Source organism: Hyposmocoma kahamanoa, unplaced genomic scaffold (assembly GCF_003589595.1).
Source record: "Hyposmocoma kahamanoa isolate Upper Pololo Valley unplaced genomic scaffold, ASM358959v1 99624, whole genome shotgun sequence".
Classification (NCBI taxonomy): Eukaryota; Metazoa; Arthropoda; class Insecta; order Lepidoptera; family Cosmopterigidae; genus Hyposmocoma; species Hyposmocoma kahamanoa.
This window is the reverse complement of record NW_020655974.1, coordinates 1-17,672: the sequence shown is the minus strand read 5'-3', so window position 1 is coordinate 17,672 and position 17,672 is coordinate 1. Positions and strand designations below refer to the sequence as shown.

The 17,672-nt window shown below is 39.2% G+C and overlaps 1 protein-coding gene across 2 annotated transcripts; it reads left to right on the top strand.

Annotated features, from left to right (window-relative positions):
* The first annotated feature begins 5,686 nt into the window (after positions 1-5,686).
* LOC113239136 (zinc finger protein 284-like) lies at positions 5,687-16,397 on the top strand. 2 transcript variants are annotated; one of them, XM_026476003.1, is made up of 6 exons: positions 5,687-5,815; positions 8,464-8,556; positions 9,854-9,949; positions 12,163-12,285; positions 13,336-13,458; positions 15,467-16,397. In XM_026476003.1, exons 1-6 carry the CDS (start codon positions 5,690-5,692, stop codon positions 15,674-15,676), a joined length of 771 nt encoding a protein of 256 aa, XP_026331788.1. In that variant the 5' UTR covers positions 5,687-5,689; the 3' UTR covers positions 15,677-16,397. The 2 variants fall into 2 exon arrangements, with proteins under 2 accessions (XP_026331788.1, XP_026331789.1); XM_026476004.1 differs by lacking the exon at positions 9,854-9,949.
* The last annotated feature ends 1,275 nt before the right edge of the window (positions 16,398-17,672 follow it).

The following is a 17,672-nucleotide window of genomic DNA, read 5'->3' as shown; positions in this document are numbered from 1 at the left end:
GTAAAAAATCGGTGCACCTTGTTCAGGATGCCAAGCTTGCGCGACGCGGTACAGATGACGCTCTCTATATAGTCTTTGTTGCTCATGTCCTGTAATGGTCAGCTCCAGTCGGTTTGAGTGAGCATGAGACTGGTTGGTGGGTGTGAGTTCTGGTTGACCCGATGATGCGTGTAAAATTTATAAGCGAGGAGAAGGAAGGGCGCCTTACACACAACGAAAACAAGTTTCAAGTAGAAATAACCAGAATGCTTTATTTTAAATTACTTTAGTAACATTGTTATAATTAAATTTAAAGGTACAGCATGGAGAATTAGTATTTACTTCCCCGAGTTTACAAAGGGAGAGTATGAATATGTTTACTGCCCTTATTAGTTACATACAAAAGGATACCTTTAAGTATACTTAGAGCTAATACACGGCACTAAGAGTTTATGAAAGTACATGAGTGCCACATGGACACTTCACTTATACGTCACTGACCTGGAGTTTACCGGATGCATATTTAAATCACAAAACCAGCCCCGCTGCGAAGACAGCGTGGTTTCACAGGAGTAACGTCACTTACACGTCACTGACCTGGAGTTTTCTGGATGCATATTTAAGTTACATTCCAGAGCCGCTGCGAAGACAGCGTAGTTGCTACAGGAGTAACGAAGTTATACGTAGATGCCGACCACCCGTGGAGCTCATGACACGTGGTCGGGCACAGCAGAACACTAGTTACAGCAGATTTGTCTCAGCCATTCAGTTGAAGGCGAGACTCGAAATTGCAAGTACCAAAGGTACAACTAAGACAACAAAGAAAAACCCTGCAACAATACAGATTGTTACAGTACATTGATATAAATTACGAAGCATCTAATGAAGAAAAGAATTCAGAGGTCAACTCACCATGCGGTCCGGTGGCACGGGTTTTACATTTGGTACAGGGTTCGGAGACCCATAATTACGGCATCTGGCTGTTCCTGGTTACTTTATAAAAAGAGGCATTGGGGGACCATGCCCCCAATGGGATAAATCACCGTAGAAGATCTCAGAATCAGGAACACCTTGCGAGCCGTGTCGAACAGAAAAAAGAAGCCTCCGCCGAATTCCTCCTAAGAGATGTTACCCGCGAACAACGCCACAGACAATCTATCGAATCATCTATATACAGCTCCAAAGTCTTATCACCTAAACCCGCTAGAATACATGGCGATTCCAGGTTTACGTAGATTACCTTACAGGAAGTACTTGGCAACCTAAATGGCGGCGTTCGACATGGAAATATTAAAGAAAAGCTATAATTTACATGAGACTCGACTACAAAAGTAAAATCGAGTTAATTGGTACACAGCACTAGTTTTCTGTGATACCAAACAAGAAAAATTAGCCAGGGTTGGTGTTTTCAAAAATATGTCAAACTAAAGGGTACCCATTCACGATATTGATTTTATAGAAAAATCGTTCACCAACAGGTACTACATATGTGAATGGTTTAAAGAATAGATTACACCAACACTTAAGTTTCAACTAATTTACTAAATATTTTTAAACTATAATGTCAAAGTGACATGTTGTACAAGAATGGTGAAATTACCAAGGAGAGAAGATAAATTTTGTTTTTGTTTTGGTATTTAAGAGATCTACCAAAAAAATGTGTTACAGTCCTTCCGGATGCTCATCCCCAGCAGGCTGAGCTTGTCCTGCAGCGTCAGCGTTGTACCCTGAAGATGGGGAAGTGGAAGGAATGGGGATTTTTTGGAACTGAACGCGCATACCTGGGTTTTCTTGGCGTTGAACTCAACCAAGTTTCGGGAGCCCCACGACGATATATGTTCCAAAACATGGTTGAGCTCAGCGACAAGTTTTTCCCGGTTTCTCTCAGGGTCCTCCCGGCTGCTTGACGGTTGCTTATAATAGCAACCGTGCACTGTGCTATCATCTGCATAGCAATGAATGTTGCCAAAAGGTAACAAGTCATTGATATGCAGAAGGAACAGCGTGGGCGACAGCACGGAGCCCTGTGGCACCCCAGCATTAACTGTCACGAGCCGCGAAGCGCCTCCGTCAACAAGGACACGCAATCTTCGCTCGCTCAGAAAGCCGGAGATCCACTCACAAAGGCGGCCGGGAAGACCATATGCCGGAAGCTTGGAGAGGAGACCACGGTGCCAGACCCGATCAAAGGCCTTAGCAATATCCAGACTTATCGCTAAGGTTTCGCCCTGTTTGTCGATAGCTTCACCCCAGAGATGCATTAGATACGCTAGAACGTCACCCGTTGATCGGTTCGGCCGAAACCCGTATTGTCGATCATTAAGAATGGAGTGACGTTCCAGGTGCCGGATTATCTGGATATTTAGAATCCGCTCCATCACTTTGCAGAGCACTGAAGTGACAGCTATTGGGCGATAGTTTGTCGGATCAGACCGATCTCCTTTCTTGGGGATAGGTTGCACGTTGGCCTCCCTCCAAGCTAGGGGCACGTTACCAGATTGGTATGAGAGGCGGTATAAGCGCGTCAGTACGGGAGACAACTCCGCCGCACACCTTTTAAGGACGATAGGAGGTATCCCATCTGGACCATAGGCCTTCCGCACGTCAAGAGTCTGCAGTTCCTTGCGGACATCACATTGCCTGATAACTATATCAGGCATTGTGACTCCGCAGTGGGGAATTGACGGCGGTTGCGCATCTTGGTCGTGAATGCGCGAGTTAGCCCCAAAAAGGTCGGCCAATAAATTGGCTTTCTCTTCGGGGCCATAGGCCAAAAATCCATTGGGACACCTCAAAGGCGGCAGCGACGAACGACAAAAATTGGACTGCACGGCTTTGGCCAGGCTCCAGTAGGCACGGCTACCGGTGGGATGGGCTACCAGCTTCTGGCCAATCCGTGAAACGCGCTGGGCATCCGCTCTTATGTAAGCCCTCCTGCAAGACTTGGTTGCTTTGTTATAGGCAGCTTTAAGGGACGCAAGGTTGGGATCCTTTGTTACACGACCCTTGATCCAACCACGATATGCAGCCTGTTTCTCACTAACAGCGTCCCTGCATTCGCGATTGAACCAAGGGCGTCCTCTGCGATTGGCGATGACACTGGAAGACGGTATGTAGTAATTCATAGCCGTTCCAATCTCATCGACAACAGCATCGGCAGCTGCTGAGGCATCCTTTCCCGCAAAGCAGTGCTGCAACCAAGGGATGGACGCAAAGTAGTCGCGCATACCATCCCAATCCGCCGACGAGTAGTGCCAAATGCGACGAGTGACCTCCTTCAGCTTAGTTGGAGGCATTTGGGAAACCTTACACCCAACCAAATTGTTATAGTGATCAGAACTTCCCAGGGGGGCGCTGACTGATTCTGTATAGTAGGTAGGGTGACTCGCGAGCAGAAGGTCAAGCAAAGAGGGTGCATGATCCGATATGTCTGGAACCCGGGTGGGCTGGGTTACCAGTTGGGTCAAGTCATGCGTGAGAGCGAAAGCGTGGGCAGTTCTTCCTGCATGGTCAGTCTTGAGGGAACTTAACCATGATTCATGGTGAGCATTAAAGTCCCCCAACACGACCATCTCCGCAGATGGGAACTGCGCCTGCGCGTCAAGAGTCGCCTGGCTCAGTTGGTCAAAGAGCCTATTTGTGTCCGCATCCCCGCTGTGGGATCTATATAAGCACGCGAAGACTCTAGCTGAATAACTAGATTCTACGAGCACCCACATAGTGGAAAAGGAGGGGTCCTCCAGGCAGCGCAGACGGCGACAGCACACATCCGAACGAATATATACACATACCCCGGCTTTGGCCTGAAAGTTTTCCTCAAGCGAGTAGCCGGGGTAGTTCAAGTAACTCATATCATTCGGACGGCGAATCTGCGTCTCCGTCAGGAAAAGCAGGGCAGGCCGGGCTGTCTCGAGGTGATGGTGGACAGCTTTGAGGTTGGAGTGGAGTCCGCGGATGTTAGCGAACTCAATAATAAACGCGGTGGGGGGATTAGGCACCGCTGAACGATCTGCATTCTTATGTTGCGCTGTCATGGTGGGTAAGAAGGACGGTAGTGTGAAGAGATGAAGCCTTCGGCACTGCACCGAAGAAGAAAAACGAGGGGAACTGCAATGCATGCCGTTGATCTTTTGAAGGATAGCCGGCTGACCCGCCGAACGGAAGGGCCCCCGTACCCCCCCGGGATATGCCGCCGGGACCCCAAATTCCGGTCACTAACCGGCACGACGGCCTACCCCAAGATTATGCGCGGCATGGTGGGGCAGCCTCTAGGGGTAGTTAGTCCCTATTGGGCCCCTGTACTGTACCGCGGGCGGCCAGCGGACAACCGTTTCTACGGGTCTCCCTGGCCGGCAGGTCAACTAGATATCCCTCAACAAGTGACATGGCGAATATCCGCCTCAGTCCTCCCAGATACCGCGCCGAAAACTCCACGTGCACTGGATGTACACCGACTGATCCCTGAACGCGATTCGCAAAAGCGTTTCACTGTGGAGGGTTTTCCGCCGTGTGTACTGTGGTCGCTATCCAGTCGGCACAAAGCCTACCACAACGCTAAGCATATGGACACTTGTGACGCCCTCGGTCGCCTCTTACGACCCCCACGGGCATGTATGGGGAGGCGACAATGTATTCTTAAGCCGTCGCCCCACGGCACAAATAATATAATAGTTTCCCTATATCATTCTCAATGCTACACACAACTCACGTTGTTTGTTTTTACAAAAATGTAATTATCTCGAAAGTGACATTTTGTGGGTTGGTTCTAGTTTGCGTAACATGTCCATTTCTGGTTATATACTCGATGATACGATTGTATAGATTTTAAAACGTTCCCGGTTATTCACAAATTGCAAGTTTCTTACCACGGTATGATTTCTTTTTGCTTTCCCGATATTTGATGAAACTCTTCTCACAGATGGCGCTACGCCAAAAAAAATTAAAAATGGAAAACTAAGATCTGTAACAAGCACATAGAAATATTCGTAATGTCTGCTGGTTTTTATTTGTGTTACTAAGTGACGGGACCCGTCACCCTGAGACATAAGTTGAAAAGTCTCATGTGCCTGTAATTTCACCAGCACCCTTACCCTTCACAACCGGAACGCAGTAATATTCGTATTACTGCTTGGCGGCACAAATAGGTGGTTAGTTCCGTAGCTCAGTTGGGAAAGTGTTTGCCAAGGTTTGCTTGACGGCGCTGGTTCTAATCTAGAATTTTTCTTAGTGTTCGATCTTTGTATTAATAATAATTATGTCAATGCAATTTTAGAGCTCATTCTGCAACTACATATCGATGCCTTAGTTTCTCAAACACTTACCTTACAAGGAGTGGAACTTATTCAGGATATGGCAAAACTTTCTATTTATTTTAAATTTTTATTTTTTTGGTTGAGCAACAGGACGCCAATATTATAATTAAATGCCAATCGAAATGCTCGAACGCGTCATCGAAAATTGGAACTGCAGAATGGACCACGTCAACCGCGGTTACGGCCAACATTTCAAAGAAATAATCTTTAAAAAGTAAATGTAAAGAATGGTTTTTTTGTATGATAATAAAGATAACCCGATTTTATTACATTTTTTTTAGTTTTGAAAAAAGTACCTCTAGTACACTTCAGTCACTGTGTATTTTAAGATACAAGTTTGAGAAAGTACAGCGATGATATCCCATAAATACACAACTATTTGTAACACAGATAACCACATGTCCCGCCGTCATCCTTCGGCGGAATCAAAAATAAAATGCGAGTTATGCGAGAAGCGAGTTAACCGGAACAGACTGAGGAGACATGTTGCCATTGCCCATGGTACGAGCGCATTGCGATGCGGGGTAAGTTCAATAAATTCAAAGCCTGATTGGCTTTAAAAAAGCTCTGAGTGCTCAATAGAGCGAAGCCTCACCTGCCCCCCGATTCAGAACTATATTCAGAACATTCCGAGACGAAGACTTTAATGGTCTAAAATATAGGTATGCATTACGGCGCGTGTACACGCTAAGAAAAGTCGCCGGGTCTATGCAAGAATTCGTGTCGTTTCTACACACGAACTGTGTACACAGCCTCGGCGCCACACAAAAAAAAGTTCTTGTCTATTCTTGTCTTGTTGTTCTTGTCAGGGCGCATTGTCAGTAAACGACCAACCTCTTTATTTCTTTTGACAGTCGGTAGTAAAACGACAGCTACCTCGTCAATGCACTGACATGTTTACCCTACACACGTCTGCCCGAAAGAATTCTTGTCGTGTACAAGGCGATTCTCATTTTTCTTTTGCAGACACATTGACTTACAATTATATGGACGTCGGGTCCGCGCTAAAAAGTGTCCGAACTTATAGGGCGTTAAAATCGTATACAGAGCGTCATTCACGCTTTAGTCTTCGTTTGTTTGACTGACAGCGAAGCAAGCAAAATTAGACAGTACTGCGATGACATTACAATTTAAAAGCTTTTTCATATTCCTTTACATGTCACTACGTTTAAATAGGTTGACTTGGGACATTTTTTTCGTGGTTTTTGTATTAGACCCGTCGTCCATTTATTTGTAAGTCTTGCATTAATCCAGACTTTATTTAGAATAACTTTAAAGTAACCTCCATTCGATAACTGTCTTCTGAGTAACGTTTGTAGCCTTTGCTGGTCGAGAAGCTTCAGTAATCGTATGTGACTGTGGGTGTGACGTCATTACGGTTCGGTTTCGAATACGACAGTTTGACGTTCGATTCGGGCATTGTAAATAAAAATAAAAAGATATCGTACAATCGTAAGGTTCTAAATCGACCCCCAGGTCACCCACTTTTGTTATACAAAACACAAGTACGGCCCCATGTGGAGTATTTCTTGCATCTCTGGGAAGAAACTTCCCAATTACAAGCTTGACCCACTTGACTCCATCCATTGCTGGTGATCCTAAAGTCGCAGACGGTATCACACGACATTGTCCTGTCCACGTTTTTATGTATAACGTATTCGATTATAAACGGATAGACAGCGAGGTTTAAACACGATATATCAGCAATCGCCCTGAGGACACGTCTGTGATGGATCCACGCTTTGTTGCAATTTTATATTGGCATAGAAGACCCAACGGCTTTGCCGTCGGAAGTACAGAATGTATTGGGTTCATCCAATGAATCAAGAAGCAGTGTGTTAAAACACATTTGAAAAATTATACGAAAATCTGAGAAATGTTGAAAAAAACGGGCTTTTGTTCCACTAAAGATATCAATAAATCGTTATCCACTGAAGATTCGCCGGTAATTTTTAACCGACTTCAAAAAAGGAGGAGGTTCTCAATTCGACTGTATGTTCTTTTTTTTTGTATGTATGTTACGCGATAACTCCGGTATTTGTGAACCGATTTTCATGATTCTTTTTTTGTTGGAAAGGGTGTACTTCTATAGTGGTCCCATTTCATTTTGAAGAAAATCATCCACCTTTAAGGGTGGCTGTTCACGCATGAAGATTCATTTTTATAAACAGCGCCTAACTTTAATTTAGGAGCAATTACTTTAATGGTTGATTTTGCTATTACTCCAATTCAAGGTGTTTTTCTCTCGATATACTTTGAGTAGTGACAACCGATTTTTATTATCTCCAGTGTCAAGTCCTATACAGTGGCGAACTAGGGGATAATTCAATAAAACTTAGCAAATAGACGTAATTCCAAGTACTTTTGAGGTCGTTTTTTTAGTACTCTGTACTGAGATTATAAATTAAGTGATCTTAACCAATGAAAACTATAATTTCTAGAAGTTTACATGAAAGCATTTGTTCGCCATTATACATCATATGATCATACTACCATAGTGCTAAATAAAATTAGCATTTAATTATATTATATCATAACACGTAGGTTATCCAATTTATTGATACCATCAAGGTATGAAAATGTACTTCATATTCCCTGTCTCTTAAGTCACCGCCGCCGTTAACATTCTTACAACTGCCTCACCTCACTTGAAGTAGGACATTGTACCCCCTCATTTTTGTAAATGAGGGGGTACAATCTCGATTTAATTTCATGATGTCCTACCCAACACTACTTGGTATTATAAAAAAAGGTTCTCTTACACCACATATCGCACTGTTAATACAATAGTGTATTAACTAAAAAAAAAGGACTTGCTCAGAATCGACGTAAAACGAATTACTCACTTCCTGCAAAAAAATCATAAAAATTTATATGTTATAGTTTATTATAGACATTTAACAATTTCTCAAATATATTTAAAAATAAAATGGAAAAAATAATTTCATGTTTTTGAATAAGGATTGTTTTGGCCAGAAATAGCTCACATAAAGTGAGTCTCATTTTGAGTTAAGAGATATCTTTTGATTGTTTCTTACAATATTCTAACGATGGTTTTTTTGACGTGTAAAGAATCAAATTTTACATTCAGTAATGACATAATATTAAATTTCACATATTTTGAGTTACAACACTATTGTAATAGCAATGCGATATGTTTTATTACTTCCAGTATTGCAAATCGGAGTACGACAGCAAAGAAGTCCTTATAGAACATGTTGTTACGTGCACGGCGAAGAAGAAAACTCGAAAAATTTGTGAATCGGTAAGTTACTGCCACACAAAGGTCCCGGGTTCAATTCCCGGACCGGGATAAATATTTGTATGGCCTGCATTTATTTCCTCGTTTGGGTGGAATATGTGGTTGCCTATAAGTGTGTCCATGGCACACGCGATTCAGGGTTTCTCTAGTGCGGGTTTATGAGTGGGTGCGTTAAAAATAAACAAAAAAAAAAGAAGGAGGTTCTCAAATCGTAGCGACAGAAATAGGTGAGGTGGCAATGCTTCCCTGTACTAACTCTTTCACAAGGATCTCTATTCTTACTGAAATGGACGTCGGGTCTAATACAAAAACCATGAAAAAAATGTTTGAATTAAATTTTTATTGAATTGATATTCAATTATTTTTTGTGAAATTACTCCACTAGTTTGTTATAATTATTAATACAAAGATCGAACACTCAGAAAAAACACTCCGAAAAATTCCTTCGATTCGGTCGGATTCGAACCGACGTCTTCTTGCATACCGTGCCAGACGCTATACCAACTAAGCCACGGAACGAACCAACGGACCTCACGAATTTTTCTATGTGCTTGCGTCGTGTCTTTGTACTTGGTCTTTCAACGACTTTTTAGTCGTAGCGCCATCTATGAGAAATGTTTAACAGATTTATCACCCAGTTAGTACCTTTACAGCTACCAGTCCTGGCGAGAGATGTCGCTATTCACTGTATTAATTAAATTTTTATTGAATTGATATTCAATTATTTTTAACGTTTGAAATTAATCTTTATAATTAAAGTGACATGTAACGAAATATAAAAAGAACTAAAACATTTATCATAAATGAAATACTATACAACTCTACAAAACAACACTTTTAAATGATAACAATTTATAATGAAGTTGAAAATCTATTCAATCACCTACCCATATACGCGCGCACATACCCACACGCACACACGCACACAGACACACAGACAGACACAGCAGACACGGGCAAACACAGGTTGACACGAGCAGACACAGACAGACACGGACAGACACAGACAGACGGACGGACAGACAAAACAGAATTGAGATTTTACACTGCATATTTGTTTAGTGAAAATATTATACAAAATCCTGTTTTTTCACTACACTTTTTTCATTAATACAAGTTTGTTTACTTGAGTAATTTTTACAAATTTTTATTACATACCACTGCATGATTGACAAGCACGCTGTCTGTCGTTCTCTAAGAGATTTTAACACCCTATAGGTTCGGATAGACTGAACCTTTTTCTTTTGCTTTCGTTAACGACCAGGCTACATGTCTGATCTCAATGTGGTTTTTTTTATAGAGCCGCGAGCTTCAAGAGTGTGACATTTGTCACAAACGAATGCAAAAAGCTAGTTTGCGTATGCATAAAGCTGTGACACACGCCGGATTGAGGCCTGTATGTGAGGTAAATAAATAATAAAATAAATACTAACACCATGTAACGCGGTTTTTGTTTCTGCGTTATCAGTATAATTTTCTTATTGGTTTTAACATTCGTAACACTTTACTTCCCTGGAAAAACGATGGCCACATGATAAACAAAGATCTTGTTAAAAAAAAATAGGTTCTACGCGGCATGTACACGCGCCAGAACATCAAGCTACACATTGACGTATCTTGTTCCGTTGCACTGGAGGCGATTTTCGAACAAAAATGTGTAGGCTGATGTGCCGTTGCCCGTACATATATTGCACAACGGCAAAACTTGTCGCGTCTATATGTTATCGTGTTTATTCCCTGATATATTTTTATTTATTTATTGACCACAAGACATGATGGCACAAAAGGCGGACATAATGCTAAAAGTATTCTCTGCCAGTTAACCTTTAAGAAAAACGAAATTCACGAACGCGACAAATTATTATGTTAATAAATTATGTATTATTATTCAAATTATATTATTAATTAAACAAAATATTACGTTAATTATAACTTATATGTAATAAATATATAATAATATAACAAACGAACCTAATACACAACAATTTTGAATAACGAAATAAGAAACCTTATGGCACAATGTTTTGTGGATTGTAAATTTAAAAGTGTAATTAATAAATACATTAAATAAATAAATTAGTTATTTAATTTAAAACGTGCGTTGCACTGTGTTATGAATAAATAAATAAAATAAAATGTAAAAATGAATGAACGAATGGATGGATGGATAAATGAATGAATAAATTGTATGTAACCGCTCTTAAAAACACTGGGATTATATTTATAATACATCTTATGTATGAATGTTATATCTGCAAGCGCGCGAATGCATCGATGCAATCGGCTTCAAAAAAAAATTGTGCCTTACAAATGAATTGTAGGAATTTAACCAACATGACGATTTGAAGTGTAATTGACATGATAATCTGTAATGTTTATAAATTATACAGATTAGTACGTACCTCTTATGGTATAGGAGACTGCACGCTATTGTGCGAGCTAATTACCTACGACGCAGGACAAAGCCTGTTTAGTGCTTACGACCCCTCCCGCGCGCTTACCCTCTCTTCTTGCGTAGTACACGGAACACAAATTTCACAATCGGTTTCATTTCAAAGTAAATTAGTTCTATTTTGTTTGTTGTAAATGTTGGACACTACATTACATACACTTATCACTGTATATATGTATCAAAACACACACGTCCGGTACTCACTCGGTTTTAGCACGCCACAGCCGCACACATGACATTCAATTTAATTGTGTTGAATGTTTAATGTTTGCTTTGTTGTTGTGTATGGTTTTATTTTTATTCCTTTTTTTTTCCTGTTATTTTTATTTTAATTTTTTTGTTTTAATTTAGCTTCATCTTTTTTTTTAATTTCATTTTATTACTGTGTATATTTTTGCTGTGGCGTAGTAATAAACGATTTCTATTCTATTCTATTCTGTGTAAAAAATATATAGTGTAAAATACTGACCGTTACTTCTCTCTACATTCTCGAGTCATGTAAATTTGTTAGGAAGCACCCACAGTTTTATTCACGTCTAACGAACGATAAACAACATAACAGAAACTTAAACAAGCCTTAAATCTTTCTCCAAAATGAAATTGCTTACGTCTGGCCCGCACACTATGTTAATTAGAATTTATAACCACATACCAAATTATATCAAAAACCTGGAAAGACTTACACAATTTACTAAAGAACTAAAGGCATTTCTTGTTAATAAATGATATTATGACTTACATGAATTTTTTGACGATACGTATGATGACAAATAACAATAATAATACAAATAAAAATACTTCGACATCTCTTATTAATAATTATTGAAATTAATGTATTTTATAAAGTATATTTTCCATTACTAATTAAGAATAATGCAATGTAATAATGTGATATAATAATTTAATGTTTTGATATTATATTGTAATGTAATAATTTCATATGATCGAATAGTGTGATTTAGAAATTAGCCCTCAGATGTTGCTGTGCCCTTGCAGGGCGTCACATGTATACCTACCATCAATTAATGTTCCATCTTAAATTTGTAATGTGATATGCAATAAACAATTGAAATTGAAAATTTGAAATTCTAATTAATTTACTTAAGATTTTATTTGAGTTACAGTTTTATTATTAATATTTGTTCTTATGTTTTCAGCACTGTGGCCGCAATTTCGGAAACAATTACCGTCTAAATGAGCACTGTAGAGCAAAGCACGGATATGAAAAACTGAAATGTTCGTATTGCGATTTTGAAAGCGCCGGCGTTATGGCTTTGAGGGTAAGTTTTTTCAAATGGGTGCGGTTCGTAAGATATAACAATAAATGGCATATTTTTAGTCTATAGAATAGAACAGAATAGAATAGAATAGAATCGTTTATTTCATGTTATCAATGTCACAATATTGCAATTGGAAATACAATGTCAAGGGATAACTATGATCGTCAGTAATAAAATTATAATAATAATAATGAATATAAAATAAAGTAGTATAACTACTGCCTGTCGAATAAAATAAAATTAAAATTGTTTCAAAAGAAACTCATCGACACTGTACAATTCAATATCCAATAAAAGGTTTTTTAGTCGGGTACAAAACGTTTCATTGTTTCTAACACTTTTATAACGTATATAACGCTCAACGGATATTATTAATTTTATCTATATAGACATCATAATCTCAGTACAGAGTACTAAAAAAAACCGACCTCAAAATTACGTGGAATTACGTCTATTTGCTACGTTTTATTGGAATATCCCCTAGTTCGTCACTATACAGGACTTGACACTGGAGATAATAAAAATCGGTTCTCACTACTCAAAATATATTGAGAGAAAAGCGCCTTGAATTGGAGCAATAGCAAAATCAACCATTAAAATAATTGCTCCTAAATTAAAGTTAGGCGCTATTTATAAAAATGAATCTTCATGCGTGAACAGCCACCTTTAAAGGTGGGTGATTTTCTTCAAAACGAAATGGGTTCACTATGGAAGTACCCCCTTTCCAACAAAAAAAGAATCATGGAAATCGGTTCACAAATACCGGAGTTATCGCGTAACATACATACAAAAAAAACACAGTCGAATTGAGAACCTCCTCCTTTTTTGAAGTCGGTTAAAAAACACTATGATGTGTTCAAAAATTGCAGACAAATGTCTTATATGGGAAAATGATTTTAATCAAATTCGATTTTATTATTACATTCAAATTTCGAACACCCCTGAGAATCGTTTTCGCGTAGCGCCATCTGTAAGAAATTTGTTTCTTCACTCTCTCTGGGTACCTTTACAGCTATTATAATACAATTATTTTAATGCGGTCTCTTGCAGAACCATGAGCGACGGCACCGCAACGAGAAACCATTTGTATGCGAAACGTGCGGTGCTAAATTCCACGCTGCGTACTTGCTTGCACAACACAAGAAATCGCATCGGACTGAGAAGCTTATCAAAGTATGTACAACAATACGGTTCAATTTAGTGTCACAACACTTAGGGCGCGTTCCCATTATGTCGTAACGTTTATTTATTATTGGACGACTGTCGCGTCTAGTCTCTTCCCTTATCACGATCTGTCGTGAATGTGTCGTAGACCTTTATTTTATCGTTGAATGACTGTCGTGACTAGCTGTCCCCACTTACGATCGTGACGAGAATTTATCGGTTCACGACAGCTGCCTAGTCGATTATCAGTTGTCACATTTTTATCTAGACCTTTTATTTATCGTCAGAGGACTGTCTTTGTAGCTGTTCCCCTTGTCACGACAGTCTGCGTCTCTGGCGGACCCGGACTTGAGTATGGACTCGCTGGGGTTTGTGGTTAGCTGCAGAGACGGACACTGTTTGTCTGCCCCGGTTGCATGTGGCCGGGGCGGTGCTAGCGGTGCACCGCGGGGCGACTCACTTATTGCCGAGAACCGGATGAAGTCCGTGCAAACGGGGACTTAGATGGTCCATGTGCGGGTTGGCTGGCACAGCTCATAGTGCCCTTCCCGCAACAAAACAAAACTTATGTAGAAAGATATAAGACTGTCACGACAGTCTGTCGTCGTATCGGCAAAAAAGTCGTGAACGACAGTTAATCGTGTTGTTCTATATATGAACAACTTCATTTAAATGTACAAGTCACGACACTTTAAACTGCTCGACAATCTATCGTTACGACATAGTGGGAACGCGCTTTTTACGTGGAATCGTTTGGAGCCGGTTTGAAAAGCTTTATGTCAGTGCAATAAGAGCGAAAAGGACGTTGCGTGTTTCGCTCCGTTTGGATTACGCTCTTAGAGATCCCCCACACTAGCGTCTTTCGAGCGTCAGCGTCTTACCAGCGCACGCGACGCAACTCTGTTTTTGTCTGACTGTTTAACCAAAGCAAAAACCACTAAACCTAAATTAAAAATATTGCTTAAAAACATACCCCTAGCCTTGAACACCGTCGTAAAGTTGCCTGCTTATCGGTATTATACAGAACATATCACGGAGAGTGTGCGATGGAATGACACAATTTAATTCCCCCTGCCCCTTTCCATCACCGGGGGACTAGGCGTAGGTGTTTCCACCCCTATATTGTGGATATTCCAAAGATTCACACGAAGCGTTACGCTTCCACGTTTATATGGCGAACTGCTATTTAGTGGAATTCCCTGCCTGCAGACGTTATAACTTGGGCCTATTCAAGGCGAAAGTGAATGGGTATTAATTAAATTTTTATTGAATTGATATTCAATTATTTTTGTGAAATTACTCCACTAGTTTGTTATAATTGTTGTTGAAAGACCAAGTACAAAGACACGACGCAAGCACATAGAAAAATTCGTGAGGTCCGTTGGTTCGTTCCGTGGCTTAGTTGGTATAGCGTCTGGCACGGTATGCAAGAAGACGTCGGTTCGAATCCGACTGGATCGAAGGAATTTTTTCTGAGTGTTTTTTCTGAGTGTTCGATCTTTGTATTAATAATTATAACAAACTAGTGGAGTAATTTCACAAAAATAATTGAATATCAATTCAATAAAAATTTAATTAATACAGTGAATAGCGACATCTCTCGCCAGGGCTGGTAGCTGTAAAGGTACTAACTGGGTGATAAATCTGTAATAGATTTCTCATAGATGGCGCTACGACTAAAAAAGTCGTTGAAAGACCAAGTACAAAGACACGACGCAAGCACATAGAAAAATTCGTGAGGTCCGTTGGTTCGTTCCGTGGCTTAGTTGGTATAGCGTCTGGCACGGTATGCAAGAAGACGTCGGTTCGAATCCGACCGGATCGAAGGAATTTTTTCTGAGTGTTTTTTCTGAGTGTTCGATCTTTGTTTTAATAATTATAACAAATGAATGGGTATTATTTAGGTGTACATGCTCCATCGTCGGACCTCATCGTCACTTTCCATCAGGTGAGATGGATGTCAAAAGAGTCTTCCTTACTGTTCTATATTTGTATTAGTAATTTACATTTGTTTCAGTGCAATCTCTGTCCTGCTACGTTTAAAGCGAACAACAGCCTGCACACGCATAAGCTCTCCTGCCATAGCAATTACCTGTACAAATGCCACTTGTGCTCGCGTGTGTACAGTTCACGTCATTACGCGGTTAAACATTTGCGGCATGTACACGATTACAAAGGACCTGTTCCGCAGTTACAAAAAGTCCCAAATGAGGTCATCATACCTTAGACACTGACTTCAAATAAGAAGTTTTATTAAATAACTTGTTAATTTACTTTTTCATCACATTTGCTCGTAAATGGTATGATGTCATGGTGGTTAAGTTGACTGTAATGCCCCAAATAAAACCCACGGGTCTTTTTTCTTTCCATTAGAGCCATGGAGTTTTTTTAATTTGTAGCACGACATACTTCCTTACACCGGTCAGGTTCAAACTCAAGCAAGCAGGTTGCGTAAGTTCAATTTTAAAACATTCGCTAAAAATGTTGCCTAAATAAAAAATGAAATTGCAGTTCAGCCACATAGTGCTTAAGTACTTATCGTCAAGAATTTCTTATAATTGATTATTGATTTTCTGTATAAAAATTTAGCAAACTTCTTTTACAATCCGTCATGGCTGTATGCGTGTTTGCCTTTGTCAACACTTTAGTTCGAGTTTTAAAAATGTTTTTAAATTCTTTCATAGATAATAATCTATGGAAGAATTTAAAAAAAAAGAACAAATATTCCGCCATTTGCCAAATCAATAATTGTTGTGTCGTGAACCATATTTCTGTGGCTCTAGGAGACGCGAGTCTGAATTTGTGTATCTAGTTTTCACTAGATACACAGATTTATATCTTCGCAAGTGTGATGAAAAACATTGTAAATGTATCATGGACGGTAAAGAAATACAAAACTCGAGTTATTGAAGCCCTCAGTGTTTGGCTTCGGGCTTCTAAGAGACCCTAGTTAGGATACCAATAATAATTTATTTGTAAATACAATAATTTAAAAACATATTATATATTAGGTATATGGACCAATAACTCAAGACGACTGCCAATCGGTATACAAAGACAGCGTATCGTCGCCTTACTTTCTTAAACTCGTATCTTATAGTACAAAGTTACTAAAATACAAAACATGGATTGTATATACAAATTTTATATATATATATATATATATATGTATATATATATATATATATGAATATATACATATTCACACACGGGATTTTACCTATTCTTAAACTAATGCATCTATATTAACAGCATTGATATAGTTATTTTTGATATAAGTGCGGAAAGTTAGTCATTATTCACGAGCCTCGAGGCTTCTTGGCCCGAGCCAGAGGCGAGGGTCAAGACGCGAGACAAGTGAAAATGACAAATCCGCACGTGTATCAAACGACGTTTTTTAATACATTTGCGAAAAAACTATTATTGAAAGTAAAATAAAACAGTCTTTAAACAAAACTCATTTTATGCTAGTAAATTAAAATAATGAAATACAACCACTGCAACCATTAGTTAAAAGTCTATGGAAATCTAGTTCTAACGTGCTGTTTTTGTTTATTTTCTGTAATATCGGTCTGTAACCACTTTTCTTATTATGAAGTCCTGGTACTTTTGTTTAAACTTCTTTAGGAACCCGTGCACGGTAGTGAGATACAATTTATCTGTAATACATAGAACAAATAAATATATACATAACAATCTCGCCTGTCACCCATTCAGGGGTAGGCAGAGACTGTGGACCTCCACTCGATACGTTCAATATATAGTATTTGTAAATAAATATAAGTTTTAATGACGAATGACTTACGTCACAAAGCGCATAAATATGAAATAAATATAAAATCTCTTTAGTTCTGTGTTTAAGACGTAAAACAACAGTAAATTTAAAAAAAACTGGAAAAGTAAAAAGCACTAGTGCGAGAAATCCAACTTTCCGCACGATTTGTAGTGCGAAAAATACCACGTTTTGAGCAACTGTATTAAAAAGAAATTTTAAATAAATAGAAAGTGTTACCATCTCCTGAATCACTTTTTATAAGATACTAGTTTGAGAAATACATACAGAGTACTTCTTAGAGGATGGAAAAAAGAATAAAAGAAGTATATATACTTCGTCCAACATTTATTTAACTTTTGACATATGCATGCCTACGAAGTTCCGTAATTATTGACAATACAACAATCATTGACTTACAATTATATGGACGTCGGGTCCGCGCTAAAAA